The sequence below is a fragment of the Scylla paramamosain genome, chromosome 22, assembly GCF_035594125.1.
Source record: "Scylla paramamosain isolate STU-SP2022 chromosome 22, ASM3559412v1, whole genome shotgun sequence".
NCBI classification, from domain to species: Eukaryota; Metazoa; Arthropoda; class Malacostraca; order Decapoda; family Portunidae; genus Scylla; species Scylla paramamosain.
The window spans coordinates 20,442,430-20,467,429 of record NC_087172.1 but is presented as its reverse complement, the minus strand read 5'-3'; the positions used below and the strand labels follow the sequence as shown (position 1 = coordinate 20,467,429).

General features: G+C 38.8%; 3 protein-coding genes across 6 annotated transcripts in view; 1 reads left to right on the top strand and 2 right to left on the bottom strand.

The window, feature by feature from the left end:
* Positions 1 to 8,979, top strand: part of LOC135111762 (venom carboxylesterase-6-like) — a 17,640-nt gene extending 8,661 nt beyond the window's left edge. For both annotated transcript variants that reach the window (XM_064025467.1, XM_064025468.1), the window contains exons 5-13: positions 97 to 211; positions 679 to 749; positions 1,407 to 1,503; positions 2,018 to 2,111; positions 6,288 to 6,438; positions 7,450 to 7,625; positions 7,903 to 8,062; positions 8,193 to 8,316; positions 8,739 to 8,979. In XM_064025467.1, the coding sequence (XP_063881537.1) occupies positions 97 to 211; positions 679 to 749; positions 1,407 to 1,503; positions 2,018 to 2,111; positions 6,288 to 6,438; positions 7,450 to 7,625; positions 7,903 to 8,062; positions 8,193 to 8,316; positions 8,739 to 8,913 (1,163 nt within the window). In that variant the 3' untranslated portion in view covers positions 8,914 to 8,979. The remainder of the gene's footprint in view (positions 1 to 96; positions 212 to 678; positions 750 to 1,406; positions 1,504 to 2,017; positions 2,112 to 6,287; positions 6,439 to 7,449; positions 7,626 to 7,902; positions 8,063 to 8,192; positions 8,317 to 8,738) is intronic.
* A 301-nt stretch (positions 8,980 to 9,280) lies between these two features.
* Positions 9,281 to 15,609, bottom strand: LOC135111763 (exosome complex exonuclease RRP42-like). The gene is made up of 6 exons (XM_064025470.1): positions 15,366 to 15,609; positions 13,814 to 14,010; positions 12,477 to 12,642; positions 11,771 to 11,965; positions 11,118 to 11,276; positions 9,281 to 9,398 (listed from the first exon to the last, which is right to left on the bottom strand). The coding sequence occupies exons 1-6, from the start codon at positions 15,420 to 15,422 to the stop codon at positions 9,300 to 9,302; spliced, it is 873 nt and encodes a 290-aa protein (XP_063881540.1). The 5' UTR covers positions 15,423 to 15,609; the 3' UTR covers positions 9,281 to 9,299.
* A 583-nt stretch (positions 15,610 to 16,192) lies between these two features.
* The window catches only part of LOC135111758 (exportin-1-like), a 30,431-nt gene continuing 21,623 nt past the window's right edge, over positions 16,193 to 25,000 (bottom strand). For all 3 annotated transcript variants that reach the window (XM_064025461.1, XM_064025463.1, XM_064025462.1), the window contains exons 14-19: positions 23,113 to 23,217; positions 22,737 to 22,976; positions 22,134 to 22,328; positions 21,637 to 21,889; positions 20,258 to 20,526; positions 16,193 to 19,860 (exon numbers count right to left, since the gene is read on the bottom strand). In XM_064025461.1, the coding sequence (XP_063881531.1) occupies positions 19,714 to 19,860; positions 20,258 to 20,526; positions 21,637 to 21,889; positions 22,134 to 22,328; positions 22,737 to 22,976; positions 23,113 to 23,217 (1,209 nt within the window). In that variant the 3' untranslated portion in view covers positions 16,193 to 19,713. The remainder of the gene's footprint in view (positions 19,861 to 20,257; positions 20,527 to 21,636; positions 21,890 to 22,133; positions 22,329 to 22,736; positions 22,977 to 23,112; positions 23,218 to 25,000) is intronic.

Genomic DNA, 25,000 nt, shown 5'->3' with positions numbered 1-25,000 from the left:
GCGTTATCAAAGCGTTCCACTCCACACGGAACTCCCACGAACTAAAAACATGCTTCCGGTTGTCCAAATTACTATCATCTGGTGATTTCGTTCCAGGGTTCCTGTCCACGGAGGACGAGGCAGCCCCAGGGAATCAAGGCCTCAAGGACCAGACGCTTGCACTTCGTTGGGTGAAGGACAACATCGCTAACTTTGGAGGCGACTCAACCAGGTGAGTGATGATACATTCTGACGCCTTCACCAACACAGCCTTTGAAAAATCCATACTTTTGCGCCAAAGGCTCTAATTGAAGTTACATGGGTTTTTAAGGTTTTTTTTTTTTTTATGGATCTACAGATAAATTAACATTTCTACATTATTAACTTGATAAACACTCGAAAAACCCGGCTAATCATCTCTGTGGCCTTTGAAAATAGTCATAGTAAGAGAGTAGAGCCTTTCAAAATACGGATCTTTTAGTCATTAACGACAACAGTAGAATCATACAGACTGCACTCCACACTTTAGTCTACCTTCTCCGCCTTGACTAACCCGCTATTTTCATCAAGTGCATGTTGATACTTTCTTCTTGACGCCTAAACAGCCTTTGGGAAATACGATAGCAGTGGAATCATAGACTGCACTCCACGCTCTAGCAATCCAGCTATTCTCAAGCTTTTCTTTTGGTTCGGCTGCAGAATCACCATCATCGGATCGAGCGCAGGGTCCACCTCTGTTCATTACCAAATGCTGGCTCCGTCTGCAGCAGGTATGTGTATGTACTGTTGTCCATACGACAGATGGGTAGGCCAGCCAGATCGTGAGGACAGCGCGGGTTTTATAGTGAAATCAGCTGCCCCAACGCCTCATATATTATACACTCTCCTGTCTGAACACAGCCATCCTCCTATCCTGATGTGTGACAATAATGAAGAAAGCGGGAGGGAAAATAACAAGGAAAAATGTGTAAAAATAATGGGTAATAAATATATCAGTCAGTGAGCGGGCCTGATGACGCACTGACTGGCCGACACGTCCGTGGTATGGAACCTTCTGTTGGCGTCATCAAAGCGCTTCACTCCGCACGGAATTCCCCACAAACTAAAAACATGCTTCCGGATTTCCAAATTACTATCATCCGGTGTCTCTCTCTTCCTGTCCCTTCTTGTCTTGCTGACTCCGTCCGCGACGGGTATTTACCATCATCGCATTAGCATGGCGCTCTACTCTTCTTGTAACTCCATAAACTAAAAACATGCTTCTAGATATAATCCAATTACCATCATCAGCTGGCTCTCTGTTTCCCTTACTGCATTACGATATTCACAACACATTCTTATGCTCTATCTCTGAATTAAACAGTCCTTCAGCCACTGAGGCAGTGACTCGCATGTCTAAGGCACTTTCTGGTTTGGTGTCGCTCCAGGACTGTTCACGGGGGCCATCATGGAGAGTGGCACCACGCTGAGTCCCTGGGCAAAAGGAAGAGATTTTCTGGCCACCGCTCAGGCCGTCGCCGAGAGGTAAAGCACTTAGAAAAAAAAAAAATCAGTCAGCCTCAGTGAGGAATAATGATAATGTGCATGACCCCTTGCAAGTTATAATTACATACTTATCTCTGAACTTTATTTATTTATTTATTATTATCATCATCATTATCATTATCATTATTACTATTATTATTATTATTATTATTATTATTATTATTATTATTATTATTATTATTATTATTGTTATTATTATTATTATTATCATTATTATTATTATTATTATTATTATTATTATTATTATTATTATTATTATTGTTGTTGTTGTTGTTGTTATTATCATTATTACTATTATTATTATTATCATCATCATCATCATTATTCAATGTATTAAGGAGGCTGGCCACAGGCTATAAAAAACTGAAGAGAAAGAAAAAGTATCATATTTAATTACTGCTCCCCAAAAACATAAACATTCCAATCAGAATGACCAATTTAGTCACCTGGTTCTAGCTGTCCGGCTACCTATGTATGTGACACCACATTACAGATTTGACTGCCCCACACTACCCACTGATGACCTGGTGGCCTGCCTGCAGACAGTTGGGGCTCATCTTCTGGACATGTCTTACTTCACTCTCTATGTAAGACTTAGCGTAGACTTGTAACCAACTTTTTGTCATCCCTATTGATAAGACAGTCAAATTCCCTTCCTGTCCATAATACAAACACCAGTTCCATCCCTTCCTGTCCATAAAAAAAGGCACTTGGTTACATGTCCTTCCTGTTTTTCCTCCACAACACAATAACATCATTTCATTTCCTTCCTTCCCATAGATAAGAATTATTTGTTCCTCCTCTCCCTTCTCTGTAACACAAACACCACTTCATCTCTTTCTTCTCCATGAAAAAGCACTTCATTACATATCCTTTTTTTCTTCTCATTTCCTCCCCATTAAGAAAAGTACAGTACATGTTCCCTTCTGTCCTCCTTCAACAATGCACTCCTTCCTCCTTCCCATTTCCTCCCCACATGTCCCCTTCTGTCCTCCCATAAGCAAAGTGCACTTTTTATCCCCTTCCCATTTCATCCCCTTCCCATTTCATCCCCCAATACAAAAAGTACATTGTTTTTTTTGTTTTTTTTTATGTAGGAAGGACACTGGCCAAGAGCAACAAAAATCTAATAAAAAAAATGCCCATTGAAATGCCAGTCCCATGAAAGGGTCAAAGCAGTGGTCAAAAATTGATGGATAAGTGTCTTGAAACCTCCCTCTTGAAGGAATTTAAGTCATAGGAAGGTGGAAATACAGAAGCAGGCAGGGAGTTCCAGAGTTTACCAGAGAAAGGGATGAATGATTGAGAATACTGGTTAACTCTTGCGTTAGAGAGGTGGACAGAATAGGGGTGAGAGAAAGAAGAAAGTCTTGTGCAGCGAGGCCACGGAAGGAGGGGAGGCATGCAGTTAGCAAGATCAGAAGAGCAGTTAGCATAAAAATAGCGGTAGAAGACAGCTAGATATGCAACATTGCGGCAGTGAGAGAGAGGCTGAAGACAGTCAGTTAGAGGAGAGGAGTTGATGAGACGAAAAGCTTTTGATTCCACCCTGTCTAGAAGAGCAGTATGAGTGGAACCCCCCCAGACATGTGAAGCATACTCCATACATGGACGGATAAGGCCCTTGTACAGAGTTAGCAGCTGGGGGGGGTGAGAAAAACTGGCAGAGACATCTCAGAACACCTAACCTCATAGAAGTTGTTTTAGCTAGAGATGAGATGTGATTTTTCCAGTTCAGATTATAAGTAAAGGACAGACCAAGGATGTTCAGTGTAGAAGAGGGGGACAGTTGAGTGTCATTGAAGAAGAGGGGATAGTTGTCTGGAAGGTTGTGTCGAGTTGATAGATGGAGGAATTGAGTTTTTGAGGCATTGAACAATACCAAGTTTGCTCTGCCCCAATCAGAAATTTTAGAAAGATCAGAAGTCAGGCGTTCTGTGGCCTCCCTGCGTGATATGTTTACCTCCTGAAGGGTTGGACGTCTATGAAAAGACGTGGAAAAGTGCAGGGTGGTATCATCAGCGTAGGAGTGGATAGGACAAGAAGTTTGGTTTAGAAGATCATTAATGAATAATAAGAAGAGAGTGGGTGACAGGACAGAACCCTGAGGAACACCACTGTTAATAGATTTAGGAGAAGAACAGTGACCGTCTACCACAGCAGCAATAGAACGGTCAGAAAGGAAACCTGAGATGAAGTTACAGAGAGAAGGATAGAAACCGTAGGAGGGTAGTTTGGAAATCAAAGCTTTGTGCCAGACTCTATCAAAAGCTTTTGATATCTCCAAGGCAACAGCAAAAGTTTCACCAAAATCTCTAAAAGAGGATGACCAAGACTCAGTAAGGAAAGCCAGAAGATCACCAGTAGAGCGGCCTTGACGGAACACATACTGGCGATCAGATAGAAGGTTGTGAAGTGATAGATGTTTAAGAATCTTCATGTTGAGGATAGATTCAAAAACTTTAGATAGGTAGGAAATTAAAGCAATAGGACGGTAGTTTGAGGGATTAGAACGGTCATCCTTTTTAGGAACAGGTTGAATGTAGGTAAACTTCCAGCAAGAAGGAAAGGTAGATGTTGACAGACAGAGCTGAAAGAGTTTGACTAGGCAAGGTGCAAGCACGGAGGCACAGTTTCGGAGAACAATAGGAGGGACCTCATCAGGTCCATAAGCCTTCCGAGGGTTTAGGCCAGCGAGGGCATGAAAAACATCATTGCGAAGAATTTTAATAGGTGGCATGAAGTAGTCAGAGTGTGGAGGAAAGGGAGGAACAAGCCCAGGATCATCCAAGGTAGAGTTTTTAGCAAAGGTTTCAGCAAAGAGTTCAGCTTTAGAAATAGATGTGATAGCAGTGGTGCCATCTGGTTGAAATAGAGGAGAAAAAGAAGAAGCAAAGTTATTGGAGATATTTTTGGCTAGATGCCAGAAATCACAAGGGGAGTTAGATCTTGAAAGGTTTTGACATTTTATGTTAATGAAGGAGTTTTTGGCTAGTTGGAGAACAGACTTGACATGGTTCCAGGCAGAAATATAAAGTGCATGAGATTCTGGTGATGGAAGGCTTAAGTACCTTTTGTGGACCACCTCTCTATCATGTATAGCACAAGAACAAGCTGTGTTAAACCAAGGTTTAGAAGGTTTAGGACGAGAAAAAGAGTGAGGAATGTATGCCTCCATGCCAGACACTATCACCTCTGTTATGCGCTCAGCACACAAAGATGGGTCTCTGACATGGAAGCAGTAGTCATTTCAAGGAAAATCAGCAAAATACCTCCTCAGGTCCCCCCAACTAGCAGAGGCAAAACGCCAGAGGCACCTTCGCTTAGGGGGATCCTGAGGAGGGATTGGAGTGATAGGACAAGATAAAGATATGAGATTGTGATCGGAGGAGCCCAACGGAGAAGAAAGGGTGACAGCAGAAGCAGAAGGATTAGAGGTCAGGAAAAGGTCAAGAATGTTGGGCATATCTCCAAGACAGTCAGGAATACAAGTAGGGTGTTGCACCAATTGCTCTAGGTCATGGAGGATAGCAAAGTTGTAGGCTAGTTCACCAGGATGGTCAGTGAAGGGAGAGGAAAGCCAAAGCTGGTGGTGAACACTGAAGTCTCCAAGAATGGAGATCTCTGCAAAAGGGAAGAGGGTCAGAATGTGCTCCACTTTGGAAGTTAAGTAGTCAAAGAATTTCTTATAGTCAGAGGAGTTAGGTGAGAGGTATACAGCACAGATAAATTTAGTATGAGAGTGACTCTGTAGTCGTAGCCAGATGGTGGAAAACTCGGAAGATTCAAGAGCGTGGGCACAAGAGCAGGTTAAGTCATTGTGCATATAAACGCAGCATCCAGCTTTGGATCGAAAATGAAGATAAAGAAAGTAGGAGGGAACAGAAAAGGGGCTACTGTCAGTTGCCTCAGACACCTGAGTTTCAGTGAGGAAAAGAAGATGAGGTTTGGAAGAGGAGAGGTGGTGTTCTACAGATTGAAAATTAGATCTTAGACCGCGAATGTTGCAGAAGTTAATGAAGAAAAAGTTGAGGGGGGTGTCAAGACACTTAGGGTCGTCGACAGAAAGGCAGTCCGACCTGGGGACATTTATGGTCCCCTCTCCAGATGGGGACTCCGAGGCTGGTGTAGGAGTCGCCATGATGATTTTATAATTTTTGAGTGAAGGGTGTGTGTGTTATTAGGTGCTTGTAGTTTTGTGTGAAGGAAGAGAGTTGTCTATAGAGGGCAGGCTGTGACTGCCCCCTTGTGTTGTGAGACACAAAGGGAAACGTTCAGTGAGGTCACAGCTGGGTTTAATGATAAGTTCACAGCACCCCCTGAACAGTGCTTTAGACCTCACTGGGAGAAATTCTCGTTTCGGCAGGTGTCTACTTCCTCCTCTTGTTGTGTCCCCTTCTGTCTCCTCATAAGCAAATAGCACCTCCTCACATAACATTCCATTCTGACTAATGTAACTCATCAAATACTGGCCACAGTCTGAGGTTAGGAAGGGCATCCACTCAGGGTAACACTTCCCAAATGCAAAGTCCTTCATTAGGGGAATCAGACATATAAAAAAAATAAATGAAAAAAAAATCTATTCTTCCTTCAAACTATAACCTAATACTTTCTCATATGGCTTTTCCACAATCACACACACAAAAAAATAAAAAATTAAATAAAAAATAGCTATGTACTTCCTCATATGTAAACTCCTCCATTCTTCCTTAAAACAAATGCCCAATGCTTTCTCACACACCCTTCCCATGCTCCACAAAAAGGAATGGAACCTGCAGCCATTCTATATTGGGCCACGTGTGGATGGGGACTACCTACCTGAGGAACCTGCCCTGCTGCTGAAGAAGGACCTGTACAGCCACGTGCCCACCATCATGGGGGTCAACAGGGACGAGATGGCCATGGAAACTGTTGGTAAGGAGAGACATACTATTACTTGCTTACTTGTTTCATTCAGTAGTTTCCTCAATCACTCATATGCAATCACTTACAAAGGAGAGCCAATATTTCTTTGTGATGGCCACAGAAACTGTTGGTAAGGTATTATGTATTGTTACTGGCTAATTTGTTTCATTCAGTAATTTCCTCAGTCACTCATTTTCAGTTGCTTATGAGGAAGGAACAATATTTCTTTATGATGGTCATGGAGACCATTAGTAAGGTGGTATGTAGTGTTACTTGCTTGCTTGGTTCATTAATTTCTTAGCTCACTCATTTTCAGTCACTTATGAAGGAGAGCCAATATTTCTTTGTGATGGCCATGCAGACTGTTAGTAAGGTGATATGTACTGTTACTTGCTTATTTGCTTCATTAACTGTTTTCTTCAGTTACTCATTTCCAATCACTTATGGACCAGAGCCAATATTTCTTGGTGATGGTCATGGAGATTGTTAGTAAGGTGACATGTACTTGCTGTACTTGCCTCATTTATTTCTTCACTCACTCATCAATAATTTATGAAGGAGAGCCACTATTTCCTTGAGATGGCCATGGACAGTTGATAAGGTGGTATGTACAACTGCTTGCTCACTTGGCTCATTAATCAATTTTCCCTGTCACTCAAATCAGTTGCTTATGGAGAATCACTATTTCTTTGAGATGGCCATGGACTGTTGTTGCATTTGCCTCATTCATAGATTTCTTTGGTAACTCATCTACAATCACTTATGGCGAACCACTATTTCTTTTTTTAAGGCAAAATTGTGTTGGCACTGAGGAACTTGAAGCTTGTTGGTCATGATAGGTTTCTACAGGGCAGTAGCTATCTACATATGAGGACAGCTGGAAAATATTGTGATGGGCATGACCAAAGCAAACAGCAGGGAATTGTCATGTTTACATTCACAAGTGGTTCTCTCTGGCTTTGTTTCTCATCTCTTTCTCTTCCTCCTTCACAATTAAGGTTCATTTCCTTTCCCCTCCAGAGATGTATTCAGTCCCCAGCCTTATCAGCAGCCTTGTAGAGAATTTCAACATCAATGGGCCAGCAAGCCTCCACCTCTACCCTGATGAGGAACCTGCCACCACAGCCACCACCACTTACAACCACTACCTCGGTGGTATTCACATCACCAAGGATGACGCTGACAACCTTACTCGGGTAATTCAGCACACTGCAAATGATGCCGTGTGATGAAGTACAAACAGATTACACAAGAAGCAAAGCACCTATGGACCATAATCTTGCAAATAAAAAGAAAAACTAAATGTCAATAAATAGCTGCCACAGTGAGGAAGTCTTGCAATTCTTCACTCCATATCTCAAAATTACAGTAGTACAAGTTGGTACTTTTTTTCCACTAACAAAATGAGCAGGATTTTGTAGCTTATTTGCTCCTCCATCTACCTTTATTTTTTTTGTTTATCCCACATGGTAGATGTTTACTGACTGCCTGTTCCACATCCCTCATGACTGGACCACACAGCTGATGAGCAGTGCTGACCTTCTGTTCACCTATGAGCTGCACCACCGCGGGGAACAAGGCTTCACCAACGACTTCCTTGATGTTGGGCTCGACTTGCCACAAGCCAGAAACTGTGATTCCTCCTTTCCTTCTTTCAATGATCTACTCCATTACTTTACTGGGAATGGGAACCTAAAATAAGCATGAAGATGATGAGAGGAAATTTATCACTGAATCATTCTATTGCTCCCTGCCTGTTTCAGACATCTCCCATGGAGACAACAACCAGTATCTTATGTACCCAAAGTATGCCAACCTACACACAGCAGAGGACAAGACAGTGGGCAACATCTTCACTTCCATGTGGGTCAACTTTGCCAGCACTGGGTGAGCAGATTTTACCTTCCCTTAGTATTTTTTCATAATAATTGTACTAGGTACATTCATACATATTGCCAACCCAACATCAGGGAAACAGCAACAGAAAAAAAGAATAAAAATATGCTTTCAAAAGATAAGAATGTATTAACAGTTACTAGTTTTCTAAGCTGAAACAGAAGAAAATGCTAGTGAAAATTATTTTGAAAAGGCTAAAAGTATGAATGATGTATATGGGAGTGTGTAGTGTTTTGTCTGGGACACCCCCATGTGGCACTGTTGGCCCAGTATATACATAGAATGATAGATAGATGATTTTGAATGCCTTGTCTCAACTATCTTCCTTCACAAAGGGATGTCAGCATCATGTAAAGTATTTCTTATAACTCCTGGTTTTCAAAAAGGGTAAATCTTGATCACCTTGCCCTCAGGAACCCAACACCTGATGATTCCCTCGGCTTCACATGGGAGGTGACGGAGGACTCAACAAACATGCAGCACCTCAAGATCCTACCACAGCCACACATGGAAGCAGATCAGAGGGCAGAGACAAGAGCCTTCTGGGAATCACTGCCTCTTAGAATCAACAACCTCCTTCATCCTTAATTGTACTCTTGTTGTCAATACCTCAGATGTTAACTCTAGCCTAAATAAATAAGCAGTTTCATCGACCTTAATGCTGTTTTTCACAAGATAGACACGACTAATTGATGGAGAGAGAGAGAGAGAGAGAGAGAGAGAGAGAGAGAGAGAGAGAGAGAGAGAGAGTCCTCCCACAACAAATCATACTAAACAAATATACTGTTGCTTGACTAACCATAGTAAGATCACTAAAAGGCACCATAATACTAAAATGTAACAAACTTTATTTAAAAACATATGTGCACTGTCACTTATAATTTATCTTATCACTACAATTAATTCTCAATATAAAATGGGTGAGTGGTTTGGGATAAATGAGAGGGATAAGGTGTCTGCTTTGGTATAATGTATTATAAGAAGCCTTTAGTCTTTCTGTTGGGAATGCTCTCCTCCTGCTGTAGCCTTTGCATGAGCTGATGGTGGATCTTAACTCCCAACTCCTGTGCACTCTGTTGAGTCAAGAATAGCATGTCAGAATGAAACCTTGAACTGTCAACTCTTATTCTTGCAAAGCTTTTGATAAAATAGTCTTTAGAACTTCGACTGTTTTTAGATTATCATGGCCTATAGTAAATGTCCAGAAACAAGACCTTAGACTAATGCCTCATGATTAACTTTATCATTTTTTTTTACTATTGTGGTTTTAATTTAAATAGTCTTCAAGAAACAGGACCTTAGAACAGTGTCTTATGATTAACTTTTTCAAGTTTTGACTACTGTGGTCTTTAAACAAGTCTTCAAGAATCAGGACCTTAAAACAATATCTTATGATTAACTCTGCACCAACTTCTAGACAACTGCAGTCTTTAGTAAAAGTCCTCAAGAACTCAGACCTTAGAAAAAGTGCCTTAAGATTAATTCTTATCAACTTTTATACTACAAAGGCCTTCAGCAAAAAAATTTTTTCAAGAAACAGTGCCGTAGAAGTGTCTTATAAATGTGTTCATTTAGACAATCAACCTTTAGTAAAATTCTTCAAGAAATACCATTTTATGCCATACAACTAACTTAATATATTAAGTTTCAGACTACAATCTCAAGTTTAATATGACAGTTCAATATGACTATGATGCATGTTTAGAGTATGATCAGAAAGAATGACATTGACAGCAAAAGGAGTCACTGAATTCAATCCTCCATTATTTCTATTATACTCTTGTCCAGTAAATCAATCTATGGGTATTCAAATAAGGTAATAAGCATCATACCCTCATTACTAGTCAGAGGGTTGACTGTCATTACATCTTTGATTGGCATAAGCAAGTCACAGAATAAATGTTTGTACCATAGTAAGTAGTTCAACTCCTAACTACACCTTATGAAAGTATAATGCCTATGAAAAGCAAGCAAGCAAGCAAGTAGACAAAGAAAGAAAAAAGCAGGAGGACAGGAAGCAGTAAAATAAGTGTGAAAAACAATTTGCATATCTTCTTTATTTTCAAACTTAATCTAATCTACTGTACTCTGATGCCCTTTCCTTCAAACTTCTTGTAGGTGGCCCAAATAGAAGTTCCTCTTTGTTCCCATTCATATGTCCCCTTCCTGAACACTCAAACTCCTTCATCTCTCATACCTCAGATACTCTATTACTCTGTCTCTTCCATTTCATAAGTGGCTACCCACACCATCCACTTCATTGTTGCACTTTCATGTTACTCTTACATTTCTTTCCATTTTCTAAACCCATCTTAAGGTGCTGTCTGATTACCTCAACTCCTCCATAATTTGTTTCTTTTTAATGTTCTGTCATTCTTCTGGCAGAATGATTTAATTCACAACTTCAAAATGCTTAAAACTGAGCATTCATCAATCATGATTCCTTTTTATACATGGCAGAGGACACCAATGGTAATGAAATGCCACACATAAATCAAGCATTCCTGTACTGTGTGGTAGCTCATGTTGCTCACCACTAAATTCATTACAAGATTTGCAAAAATTGGGAACTTCACATATTATGCAAAAGCAATTGTAAAGATGAAACAGTGCAGTTATCTTGCAAAAGTGAAAGGATAAATTAAATCAAGTAATGACAAAAAGTATGCAATGATGGCAGTGAAAGACTAAGTTTTAGAAGAAAATTGTCCACTTGCAGCAACCAAAGTGAACAAGGAAGAACATTCCCAAAAAGTATGGGCATGATGTGGATGATAATAAAAAGCAATTACTTTGAGGGAAGCTGAGAGAGTCTGTGGTGCAAAAGTCCCAGCCCCTAACTGTTGTGTGGTGGTGATGAGGCCCTTGGGAGTGACACCAACCACCACCTGCACAGGCCCACAGCACTCCTCCTCTGGGGTTGGGTCAATTACTGTCAAGTTCTCTGTTATCTGTGAGAGGAAAGGTAGATTTATCAGGTTAAGGTAATATGATGTCCCTGCCCAGTCATCTGTCTGCATGCCTATCTATCTATAACTGTAACTGACTAATTCAATATAATGACATCACTTTGAGAGCATCGTAATATTATGGCACAAACTGATAGTCCTCAAAAGAACATACAACAGAAGTCACTGCATAGCTAGTGAAACATTGAGTTCCACACAGTACTTTTCTCTAAACATTTATTAGTGATGAGCCATTAGGGAGCTTTAAAATAAGATTAGACAAATTTGTGGATTAAGATGATAGATGGAAGTAGGTAGATATGTTTCATATAGGGACTGTCACATATAACTTTTTGCAGCTTCCCATATTTTCTTGTGTTCTTATGCTTTCAGTTTACTGGGAAATATCTAGACATACATTTTAAGTTCCTAAGTTGGCACACCACCATGGGATCTAATCCTTCATACTTATGAAGCATAAAATGTCAAACACTCACCCTCAAGTGTGTGATGAGGATAGGAGCATTGGACACATCCACTCGGTCAACTTCTTGAGGGTTGTCTGACACCATGAACTCCAGCTCCCCTCCATCCTCCCCAGTGATATATATTCTAGGCATTCTGGTAGCCCACAGTGCTGCCTTCACTCCCAAACTCACTGTGTCAAACAAGTTCCCACCACACTCTAGAATCTGAAAGGAAATATTGTAAGTTAAGTTGATAAAGAGGAATGTGTTAAGAAGAAATTAACATCCAAACAAGATAATGTCAAGATGCAACCATAACTCTACTCTTGTCCCTTTCTTCTTCTAACAATCAGAAAACACAAAGAAACTCTTAAACCCGATATGTCATGAAATTGAGCAACACATTTTGGCACCCTACACACTAGGACACTCTCCTGAATAGGGTAGTAATTGTGGACGCACCCTTAGTGTACATTGCCTTTCCATGACTTACACCTATGCCACAGAACACAATACTATCACCCCCATCCATTCCTTTACATACTACACTAAGGACCTTCTGTTCCACTACTACATGAGACTTTTTTAACATCCCCATCCTTACTTCACAAATATACAAATAAATTAAAAGTACATCCCAAAAATTATGGAGGCTATAAAAGCAATGAAAACATGGTCAACAGCAAAATGAACACACAGCAGTCATCCGTAAGCCTGAGAGACACAGATGACTCACCTCCACATCCACATAGAGCACCTTGACATGCTTGCCGGGCACCACACACAGCCGGCTTGTGTCGAGGGACAGAGGGGAGGAGTAGAGGCGGTCAAGCATTGCACTCAGGCTGGTAGCTAAATCCTCTCCGCCTCGACCCTCAAACTCTGGGGCTGCATTGGCTGAGCTGTGGAAGAAAAAAGCAGATCAATAGAGGCTGATGGGGATAAGAATATGAATGGTGTGTGTGCGTGTATGAGTATGTGATGCTTTGTCTGGGCCATCCTGTGAGGGATTAATGGTCTGGTATATAGATAGATGGATAGATGACTCAAGTGACTGTCTTGTTACTAATAATCAGGAATGATTTAGGAGACATTCTGTACACTGAGGTTTCGATGGGTTGTCCTTATCTTTCCAGAAACTATACATGATAGTGATTACAGGCTTACACAGCAGAAGGGGCATATTTAAGTGCTACATAATACTGGTTTGCATAAGTGGGCATTATCATGATAAATTATCATGAAAATTCATCACAATAAGGATATCATGTTATCAATTATCTGATAATTATTTTTCCAGCATTATGGATTCATCAGTATCACTGATACTTTTGGTTCCAAGCTAGCAATAATCAATAATTTTTAGTTTTGGAACATGAGCATGTTGAAGTTTTAATTTTTAATTTTTCAAAATCAAATGTACTCATTTTACTTAAAACAGTATTTCTCATTAGTGAAGAGGCAGGATGAGCATTGAATTTGAAATTTTTTCTAAGATTTTTCTAAGTTTTCTAAGATAAAAGTAAAAATAAAGATTTGGATTTATCAGTTTTTTATTTAAAATATCAATATTGTTATCGCTAGTACCATAATTTTGGATTTATCAATTTATCAGTTATCGGGCGATAAATTTATCACCAGTTATCGCCAATAAGGTTATTGTTATCAATTTATCAGTTATTGCACCCAGCTATGGTTATTACAGCCTTACACAGCAGAAGGGGCATATTTATGTGCAAGACTGGTAGATGTCAGAAAAATACTTAAATTTTTCTCATACTAAATCAAAATTTTAATGACAATTCTTTCAAAACTCTACAGAATGGGCAAAAAATAGTACAACTTCAGAGTTGGTTTAATAGAAATTAGAGTAAATTGCATTTATAAAAATAGAAAAGCACACACACACACACACACACACCTTCTAGGTTAGACTTACCTTTAGAATTAATGTTAAGTATTTCCCTACCCCCTATGTACATTTTCAGTTTGTTAACTGCCTAAATAATAAACCGTTTATTATTATTATTATTATTATTACACACACACAAAGACAATAAGCACTTCCCATACCAGTTGACAAAGAAGTGTATCTGTCCATCTTTCGGTTGCTGTGGTGGTGGTGGTTCCATTTCCATCTTGACAGTAATAAGAACATCTGTGCAGCCAAGGCGCACTCGGGCTGACCCATTGGCAGTTGACACCAGGCCTGTCTCAATCTCCAATTGCCGGTAGTCCAGCCGCTCCCGCCCATCCACACGAATGCCCAGCTGTGAAAGGTGGTAGTGTGTACTCATAGGATACTCTGTCTTGATTTTTTTCTTTTTTTTTTTTTAAGTAAGGGGAAATCTAGCCAACAGCAACAATATGGAAGAAAACGGCCCATTGAAGAAAAAGACCCACAGGAGAAAAATACTGAAAAAAAAACATTTATGAAAAAGCACACTGAGGGGAAAAAGCCCAACTGAAGAAAAGACCATATTGAGAAGAAAGGATTCCTGAAGAAAAAAGGCTCTCAAAAGGCCCATTGAAGAAAAAAAAAATAGGCAGTGTTTGTTATATATATATATATATATATATATATATATATATATATATATATATATATATATATATATATATATATATATATATATATATATATATATATATATATATATATATATATATATATATATATATATATATATATACGAGAAAGGTGAACATCAGGGAAGAAACTGTCTACAACTGCAGCCCTACATGGGGAAATAAGTTGTGATAACTGATGATATTTTGCTAGTGGTTTTCTATAGTTGTCTATAGGATGTAATAGATATTGGTCTGATCCAAATCTCTACTGAAGACTCAACAAAGTATATGGGAAATGAAACACATCTACCATCAGAAATATGCTGTAAAAAACATACATCAGTGTTTAGAAAAAAACAAAACTGACTAATTTTCTATATAATCATGAGACTGATGAAGGCTGTTGATGCTATTATGCCATTTTTGCCTCTAGATAAACCATCACAAACTTTTAATTCCTAGTCTTATTTATTCCCTGGCCTCTACTGTTTGCCGTTTCAAGGGCAGACTCGACAAAACAATTCACTCTGAGGGAGGTGAACTGAAAGAAACTAACACCAAGTTTTGAGTACTACCTCAGTAAACACAGTTCAGAAGGCGTATTACTGCCACATAAACCAAACAGAAATGGAGGAGGATGGTTCAAAGCGATTAAATTACGAATGAACCAAAGCCATTTATTGAGTCTACTGGTTCCGCACAAGGTAAATCAAATAAGTCAGTCCTTCCTTCTGCCATACTCAACAAGCACCACTTCATGGGACTGGTGTACCTGCAAACTTAACTGACCATATTTAACAGGCAACTTCCTTTACTTGCTTGACTGGGCAGTGAGTTTATGGAAATAACCTTAGCCTATTTATTTCCTGACAATGACTATTCATTTATCGACAAAATATTAAGTTTAACAAATCGTGATCAACAGAACGATGAGACCCGCAGTGAAGTTAATGAACTGAATGAGTCTAAACCTCTAATATGAAAACGCTTGAGTTAGTTACATATTATCAGACTAGAGTAAATGAGCAGGTGAGTATGAATTCTTGCAGCTTACCTTTACTCCATCCACAATATATCTCTTCTCCGCCTCACTCAAGCTTATATCTGCCATTATTACAAGTTATCTGCTTTACTCTTCACCTTCACCTGTACATTACTTCTTGGACCTTAAGATTTCTACTTCTTTAGTCTTCGTTTTGATGTTAATAAGGTGGCAAGGATCCTATCTTTCTTTCCCTCTCCGCTCACCACGCTCTCTGCTCACCACGCCGCTGCACCACAACAATCCAAAAAATACCGGACAAACACCGAAATGAAGCATGGCCGCCTCTTACCCTCCCTTTATTTTGTAGTAACGAAAAGATAAAGGAGAGGCGGAGTAGTGTTACTGATAACAAATTATGAGTACTTGTAATTTTAATAAGTATAATTGTAAGAAATGAAAGTATATCTGGCAGAAATAAAGATAATCATTGTCATCATCAGCGTGGTCTCTCTCTCTCTCTCTCTCTCTCTGTCACATAAAGAACAGCAGCAGCAGCAAGCAAGTCCCTCCCCCCCTCCAGCATCACCTCACATCTCTTATTCCTTCATATATATATATATATATATATATATATATATATATATATATATATATATATATATATATATATATATATATATATATATATATATATATATATATATATATATATATATATATATATATATATATATATATATATATATATATATATATATATATATATATATATATATATATATATATATATATATATATATATATATATAATGGAAGTAGTATATAGTAAAGTTTGTCAAACAAAACAGAAAACATTGAAAAAAAATATCCATAAGCATATGCATATAAAACAACGGTTTCATGTAAAATATTTATTTTGCTAAGTTTTGCACAAGTAGCAGAATATCAAAACTTTCAGTCACACAAGACTCGTCGCCTCTTAAAACAGAGACGCTGCGACTCAGGCTCAATGCACTGAAGGAGACACACAGCACACATACTATGGGGTGGAAGAACAACATGAACCATGAATGTATAAAGGTTAAGTCCTGAATGTGATGGTATTCTGAATGTTAGTGTTCCAGCCAAAGCTACAGAAAGGTACAAGTGTTCTCCAGAGATCCCCACACACACTACACTGCTTCTGGTGTTCCCTTCCTCCATCCCTTCCCTCATCACTGTCAGATGCTGTCAGTGAGGGGCCTTCCTGCCACTGCTGCTGCAGCTTAAGTCTATGTCTGCTGCCCTAGGGGATGTATCTGAGGGTTCACCAGAGACTCAACCTAGTGGTAGTTCAAGTCTTGCTCCAAAATGAATGTTCTAACTAGGGATGCTCTCAGTTAGTGGTACAACTACTATCTGAGGCTCAAGGTACACTATTCAACACTATAGCAAATCACAGACATATATGAATAAGATTTCATAATGTAAACTTAACAAAACCCAAAGTGCAACACAGAAAGTTCTATACTGAAAAATCCGCATAGGTTTTCAAGATCAATAAAGTTCAATTAACACCTGAGAAAAACTAAACTGATCTTGATTACTCCTGCAGATTTCATGACAAAGATTTAGATGAAACATGCACATTAGCATCTCTGGTGAATTTGCTACAGAGTCTGACGTACAATAATTTGTCTCAAACTTCAAAACAACAAAGGATAATACACAAGGGAGCATAAGCGTAATGCAGAATTTTCAAGTTTTTTTTTTTTGTGTTTGCCGCTTCCAAATCTTACTACGGCAATGTGGCCCCTTGCGAGACAAACTAAGAAAGATCATAGCAATAATAATAGTAATACAATGACAGCTTACATTCAATAGAGGAGATTTCTAATAAATTACACACATACAACCTTACATACAAAGATTACCTTAACAAGGTTATGTATTTAAGATTTCTTTCCAAAGGAAAAATTTCCCTGCTTAATGAAAATTAATTTTCCCACAATTTTGCAGGAAAGCACGTATATAACCATGGAAGAAAATTCTCCCCACATTACACAGTTCTGGCTGGAAATCTGGCCAATCCTGTTACTGGATCAGACCACTCTTCCATGAGCTCTTGTGCAAACACTTGTAAGTGGAAAGGAATTTATCATCTGATCTGCATATCTGTAGCTTACACAAAGCACAAACTTCTAGATCATGACTGGAACCTGTCACCAAGACTTAAAATAGCTCCCAAAAGCTTGTATCATGCTTTGATTATATAACAGTAAGCTTACTTAACAGTGAACAGAAATGGTTGAGAGGCATCAACACATTTTAAGAAACACCTGTTTATAATGCCGGACCAAGGTGAGAAAGAACATGTAAAGGGCAAGAACTGCCACTCACAAACATTAATCTGCCTTGGTAACCTTCACTTGTTCTTGCAGATGAAACAGAGAATGGACTGATAGAGGCATTATCCATAATGCATGTGCTACAGAGTAAACAAAAATAACAAATAAAATAACTACATACATATAAGAAGGATGGTTGGGGCAGCCTTTGACATGCTCAATACCTTGCTATCATTCACCATGTAACTAAACAAAAGTATGTTCTCAAATGACAGTCACTCCTTGCATGCACACAACACACACTTTGGTCAAACAGGAGTGCTGGGAGAGATCAATGTCTCCACAGCCCTTGGGGACACTATTATTGCTCCCTAATTTGAATAGCTCATTCAAGCAGAAACTGAAAAGACATTTGTTAAAACACAAGGCATAAGTCCGGACTCCGGCAGTGCAGCTGAAAGGGATCCACAAGCACACAGGTCTGGCACATGATCATCTGTCTCTACAATATTTACTACCACGAACTATATGTTTCCTGAAAAAAAAAGTTAAATCAAAAACACATTCAGATAATAGCAAATATAGTCTCACATTCAGCTAATCCTCTACAAAACTGAGGTTTCACCATAAGCCCATTGGGCCTGCAACAGTAGATTATTTCTAATTAACAATACAAATGCCAATCTGAACTCCAAAGCCAGAGCATTGACTGATAAACAACAAACATTCATTTTTGACTCAAAACACATTATATTTTCACACTTTTCAGCACACACACACACACACACGCACACACACACACAGTGGCTTTGCCCACAGCATGTGGTGGGGAGGGGAGCCTATATGCTGGATAGGCGAGCATGGAACCTACCTTGCTGGGACACTGTCACCAGGAATATTAATTTCTATCAACACAGGATCAATAAAGTCAGTTGATTTCAGTTAACAGTTCTTGAAGTAGGATGCATAACCACTTGTTAGCTGATCCTATTTGTTCATTGTGTGTAGCAAGCCATAGACATGATATCACGGGTAACAAACACTCATATGGCAGTATCCTGTGTCATCACAGACTGTTATGTACTGACTTGAAACAATTTACATAAATACCAGTGGTGAAAATTGTGAGGAACATCACTTCCTTAAGATTATTGTGTATTTTTACACACACAACTGTCAAGATACACAATCCTGTACAAACAGATTTTCACCACTATAAGTGTCCATGGAACAGAAGGAACTTTTCTCTGTGATACATGACCAAGTACAAATTTTACCAAAACTCATACTTCTTAATTTTCTTCCTTTTTAAAAAACAATAGTGTCTCCCCTTATAACAAAAGAAAACAAAAGCTGGTCCTTGTTTGGTCTGAAGTATCACTAACAATCTCATTTGGCAACAGTAAACTAATCACAAGGTACAATTGTCTCCATTTTTGACATGAACAGTTGGAATTAACAAACTGGTCACTTTCTAAGATATAAATTGGAACAACTGAACATTAAGTGTCTGAAAAATGCAGACATACAAGTAAACATTGTCCTTATTACATCTCATGGGAAGGACAAATTGGTAAAGCTAAATGTTGGAGTGGGATGGTAGAAACTATGCCGCCTTTCATCCTTTCATCAAGAATATTTAGTGCGAATGCTTAACAATGGTTGCTCTGGCTTTGACAGCGAGATGGCTAGTTTATACAGCTCTCTCGAGACTAGTGGACAAAGGCTCCTTAGCCCTAAGGCTTCACAAGGAATAGTGAGTGAAAAAGAATATTTACACTCTGAATATTCCTTTACAAACATTCAGAGTTAATGAACTTTATATATGCACATGGTTTAAAGAAAAAAAAAATGTAGTGTCTAACATATCAATAAGGGAGGAGGGTCACAACCCCCACCATTTTCCATTGACCAATGAAGATTTCAGTAATGAGATCAATGAGACCTTTAATGGCTCAAGGAAAAGTAATTATTGTAAAAGATGAAAACATTAATTCACATTGTAATACATAATGAAAACAAAAATCATAATACCCAACAAGGTGACATAGAAAAATGGAGCTGTGACTGTGGCGTTGCTGACTCAGTTTTTAGTCCTGCATATCCTCAGGGATCTCATGAGGATTGAGAATGCCTGGCACACTCATCTGTACACGGCGCTTCTCCTCCTGGGCCAGGCGGAGGGTAGCTTCCCTCTCCTCCAGGAAAAGGTCGCTATCATCATCTCCAGTCACCTCCTGATGAAATAACATGTGTTATCACTGAAGATGGAAAAGACAACTGAACTATGATAATCTACAACAATGGGAAGGCAACAGGCATGAACTGATTTACACTGATTGTCTTTGGGAGAAAGTTAAGATAAACAATACTGCATAGGTTTCTTAATACAAGAAATTAAACATTGCTAAAATCCAGAGTAATCCCATGTACTTTTCACTCACAAACATGAAATATGAATGTAAAAATGCACACAAATGAGAAAAAAATTATAAGCCTTAACTAATTGAGAGGATAGTAATGGGATATCCTGCATAACCCTAATCATACAACAACACGTTCAAACCAAGTTAATTTCAAGAGATAAAATAGTGACTCTGGTCCTGTCCACATGAAGGAAAACATTCAACTTACTCTGATTTGTACAAGGAAGTCCCTCAAGTGCTCCTTGAAGGCAGGAATATCCTGGTTGAGATTAACCATGCCCTGCACAGTAATCTTGATCTGGTTCTCAGAGAGGTGGGGGAAGGCAGCCTTGAGCAGGTTAGCCACAAAGCCCTGAACAAAGGTGACATTGTTTGTGCTTGGCGATGCAGGATTGGCAGAGTCCAGACTCACTGTGATGCGGTTCTGTTCCACCAGCGTGAACATATATGCCAAGATGGACGCATGCATTGTCAGACCTGTAGGGAATGTGCAATATTCAGGTGATGATGTACATGATCCACTGTCCAACATGAGCCATGAAGGTACAAGGTAACACTGACTATGCAGTAACTCAATAAAGGAATAGCTTCAACACACTGTTAATAAGCTACACGAACAACTTACTGCTTTATACATGTTATGTTCTATCATGTGATAATTTCTGTAACAAAAATACAAGCAATTCATTTAGCAGATCCATATCAAAAGCAAAGGGTGGTAAAAGATGAAAGGATATATAGTTGCAAAAGTTAAGTGATTCATATACGTTGTCATAAATGCACAAATACACAACATGACTGATCACTGGTAGCAGCCATGAATATGCATGATTAATTAGAAGTTCTAGTAAATCTATTCAGTACTAAGTATTTAGGCATGACCCCCTTGGGGATTTGGCATTCCAATGCCATGGCAAATGTACCTGTGCCACACCTACACACCTAGGGTGATCTGAGAATATTCTCACCTTCAATTGAAGGTCCTCTACTGGCCTTTTCTTCCAATATATATATATATATATATATATATATATATATATATATATATATATATATATATATATATATATATATATATATATATATATATATATATATATATATATATTTTTTTTTTTTTTTTTTTTTTTTTTTTTTTCTACCATAAAAAATTCTTTTACATGACTGTGAAGTACACAAGAACATGTGGGAGGTGCAGGAGGGGAAGTTTTCATTGTAGGTATCAGAGAAAGTGACCTCCTTCACCTGGCCTGTGATGCATGGCCACAGCTGGTCACTATATGACTTGACATGTCAAAAAAAATGTTCTCAAGTGTCTTGGTATATACTCCAAAATCAATGCTGTTATCCTCAAGGAAACTAAATTTTTATATTTTCATCTTATTAAAGAAATGGATGTATCAGATAGAAAGATGAGTGTTGTGACTGACATAGCAGAGTGATGGGCAGGAGAATCCCCATGGGGACCACACCTAAATGCTCAACAGAAAATATTCACTGTAGTGCAGACACTTCTGTTGCAGCCTGAACCTGGGCCTACAAATAATTTCATTTCTACCTTCTTTACAACCCAAACCTGAAACTCACCTGCTGTATGTGATGAATCAGTAACCACAGAGAATATGTGCTGCAGGATATCAGTGTAGTATGTTTGGTAGAAACTGCTCGCTGCATGTTCATGGGCGGAAATGTTTTGTAGTAACTGGTACAGGATCTGGAGTCCTGTGTCTGCTACATTTCTCATAGTATGCTTGAATGCCCAGATGATTGAATCCAATACTAACTTGAATTGTGCTGGAGGAATATTGAGTAGCGCCGTGAAACAGTGGGTGTTGACAGCCTGCAATGAACAAAACAGGAACAATCAGTAGGGAAATATTATCCTGTGACTTCTCAAACTCTACTTAAGATCAAAAGGAGAGTAAAGAATAACAAACTGTGACAAAAAATAAATAAATAAATAAAATAAATAAATAAATAAATAAAAATAAAACAAAATTAAATAAAAAACAATTTGGGCCAATATCCACCTGGAAATCAATGACAGTTTCAAAACATAAGACATTATAAGATTCTCTTCTTACCTGCAGAAGAAGGAAGAAATTTGTTCTATGCTCTGGAAACTCTTCAAAGTCCTTGTTTATCATAGCCAGAGTACATTGGAACACAGCATCAAAGATCTTGGGAACCTGCTGTGTGATGTGTGACTCTAGCTTATTGACAATGGTGGCCATGGTGGACAAGACCTCGGGTTCTCTTGCTGATGGCACACCTGTTCTCTGCAAGTAGAATTTGAATTGGAATAATGAGACAGATGACAAAAGGAGCAGCATCAGAGTGGCACTTTTGATATTCTCATTAAATGTAAGTGATCATACATTTGCACACTGATACCTTCTTGTAAAAAATTATAAATATCTTGGTGTCTTGTCTCAAAATTCTAAACTGCATTTTCTTAAATGCTGATAAATAACAATATATCATTAAGCAAGGATATTGAGCTCCTTCAATATTTTCACATCTCAATGCCTGCCACATCTTTTATCTTCCTCCACAGGAATGAAAATTAAGAGTCCTAAAAAATGTTGACACAGTCCATATTTCCTGCATTTCTGTCACTCATTATTATTCTTAGAGACAATTCACACAAATTTTATCAAGATAATACAATACAAGGCCAAACCCACCTGATAGTCCATCAAGACTGCTTCCAGCAATGGTGGAATGAAATTGTCCAAGACAAGGGTGTGATCATAAGATCGGGAAACCCAGCCCGATATTAACTTGAGTGTTTCCTTCTTGACCACCCTCATGGACTTGATGAGAGGCTGCTTGGTGACTCCTTCTCCGTTGAGAGCAATGGCTGCACTGATATTTTCACTCATTACCTTGTACACATTGAGCATGTCAAGGTAAATGCGTCCCAACTGCCAATGAAGAAAAAAATGTTGAGATATCCTCCACTTTTACATATGAGTACTATGCACTTAATTTTGTTGTTGACTGTTCTATACACAAATGCAAGATGGTGTATACTCTCATGCATGTCATCCCAATACACACCTGTGATACAAATGGGTGGCCCAGAGCCTTACATGCCCGAACATTGGTCTTCAGGATGTTGGCAAGCTGCTTCACAACATCAGGGTCTTTCAAAATGTCAACATTCTGAAAAACAAGGTTGGATGATGGACTGACTAAGCAGTTATAAGTGCAATAGCATTATTACAGAATATAAGCTGAAAACACTTGCAAAATTAAGAGCAAATCCTGAGTGTGTACATACAGAGAGGTCCTGTTATATGAGCATCCTTTATACTTGAAACCAATGATACAAGATGAGTAAATTAGGGACTACTTTCATTATACGAGCACAAAAATACAATGATATGAGCTTCAGTACAAGACGAGTAATATTACAAAGTTTAAAACCTGCACTTTTCTGCACCCTCCCATTAACACATCCGGGCTGTGTGGTGATGTGTGATGATTCAGACGCACAGCTTGTGAGCACTGGAAGAGAACCACGCACCCCTCCTCTGTCCCTTACCTACCATTCATTCTCTCACCAGTTCTCTTAAACTGAATTCAACTGTCTCTCAGACTCCCACTCTTATGGGCTTATTGCTCATTATTATACTTGTACTCTATCACCATTCTGTTTACAAGCATATTTACAATATAGCACAAATACAGTACACAGTGCTTTATGGGAATGATTGGTGCTTGGATGTGTTACAGTGTTACAGCTGGTGTCCTTTCATTTGCTGTTTTTGATGTGGTGTTGTGACTGACCACATGGTGTATAGATTGTGCCTTATTTTGCCTCTCTAGTGCTAATTATGCCTCCCAAGTGGCCAATGAATTCCAGATTGGGTCCTAGTAATAAATGCAGCATCACAAAGGGCAAATCTCTCCCAGCATGCTGCCTGTTTTTGTTGGCAACTGAGCAAAATGAGCAGCAAATAACATCTTGCTGCTTATTTTCTGCTCTCGGGAAGAATGGAAAACAGCTGTGGTGCTAGACTTGCTGGGAGTATCTGAAGTCAAATGACCATCGCACTACAAGCCGTATATGTAAAATAAAAATATATTGTCATACTTTATGAGCAAAATCATCAACTATAAAACTTAGAAAAATTAAGTATATGTGGCAGCGTGTGCTTGTGATTTGATTGTGTGGTGTGTTAAATTATTTATAGCACTTATTTGACAACTGCAGCTGGTGAGATAAACAATGTCTCATGATGGAGTCACACACTAAGTTTTGCTGGAGCATGAAGGCTCAGCACAAATTAAATGAGCTATAGTGGATCCAAATTATTAATTAATACTTGGGGTGTTAGCTGTAAGACCTGCTCACGCTGTTGACACCTCAACTCTAGAGTCACATGACCAAGGCCAGCAGGGTGCAGCCTATGGAGGAAGTGCCACACAGCCTATATGAGTTGCCAAGAGGAGCGAAAGATTTATTACAGCATCTTTGTTCCATCATCAAATCGAAAGCCATTAAAAAAAAATGGTCATATATAATAACATTATAATTTTTGAATAATTAAAGCAAAATAAAGTGGCTGAAGCATGAAGGTATAATGGGAGGAATTGGCATGATGTCACAAATGTGAAGCCAATGCACTATTGGTCCACTATCGCCTCTACCCCCTTAGACTCAAAATATTACCAGCTAAGCATAGAAAGTATTGAGAAATGCCAATGCACCACTCCTCATTTCCTGTTTTTTTTGCTGTTGCTTCCAGCCCTTCTAGGATATGTCACCACAAAAGACTGCAATAGTGGTGTTGTGCCGTGCCACTAGAATTTAGATAGCAAATCATACATACAAATCAATTCAGTGTTTTTCAATTTGGGTAGACTTGGGTGAGAGGTGGGAAGCTGTCTTTGGGGTGGACATATGGGTGCACAAGATCAAGTCCACATATACATGTACATA

Bases quoted from the DNA above. Each gene is read 5' to 3' on its own strand.
- LOC135111763 (XM_064025470.1), bottom strand. From the start codon at position 15,422: ATGGCAGATATAAGCTTGAGTGAGGCGGAGAAGAGATATATTGTGGAT. The intron at 12,643-13,813 runs GTATGGGAAGTG...TTTCTTCCACAG, and splicing joins ATACACTTCTTTGTCAACTG to CTCAGCCAATGCAGCCCCAG. The intron at 11,277-11,770 runs GTGAGTGTTTGA...TTCCTCTCACAG, and splicing joins TCCTCATCACACACTTGAGG to ATAACAGAGAACTTGACAGT.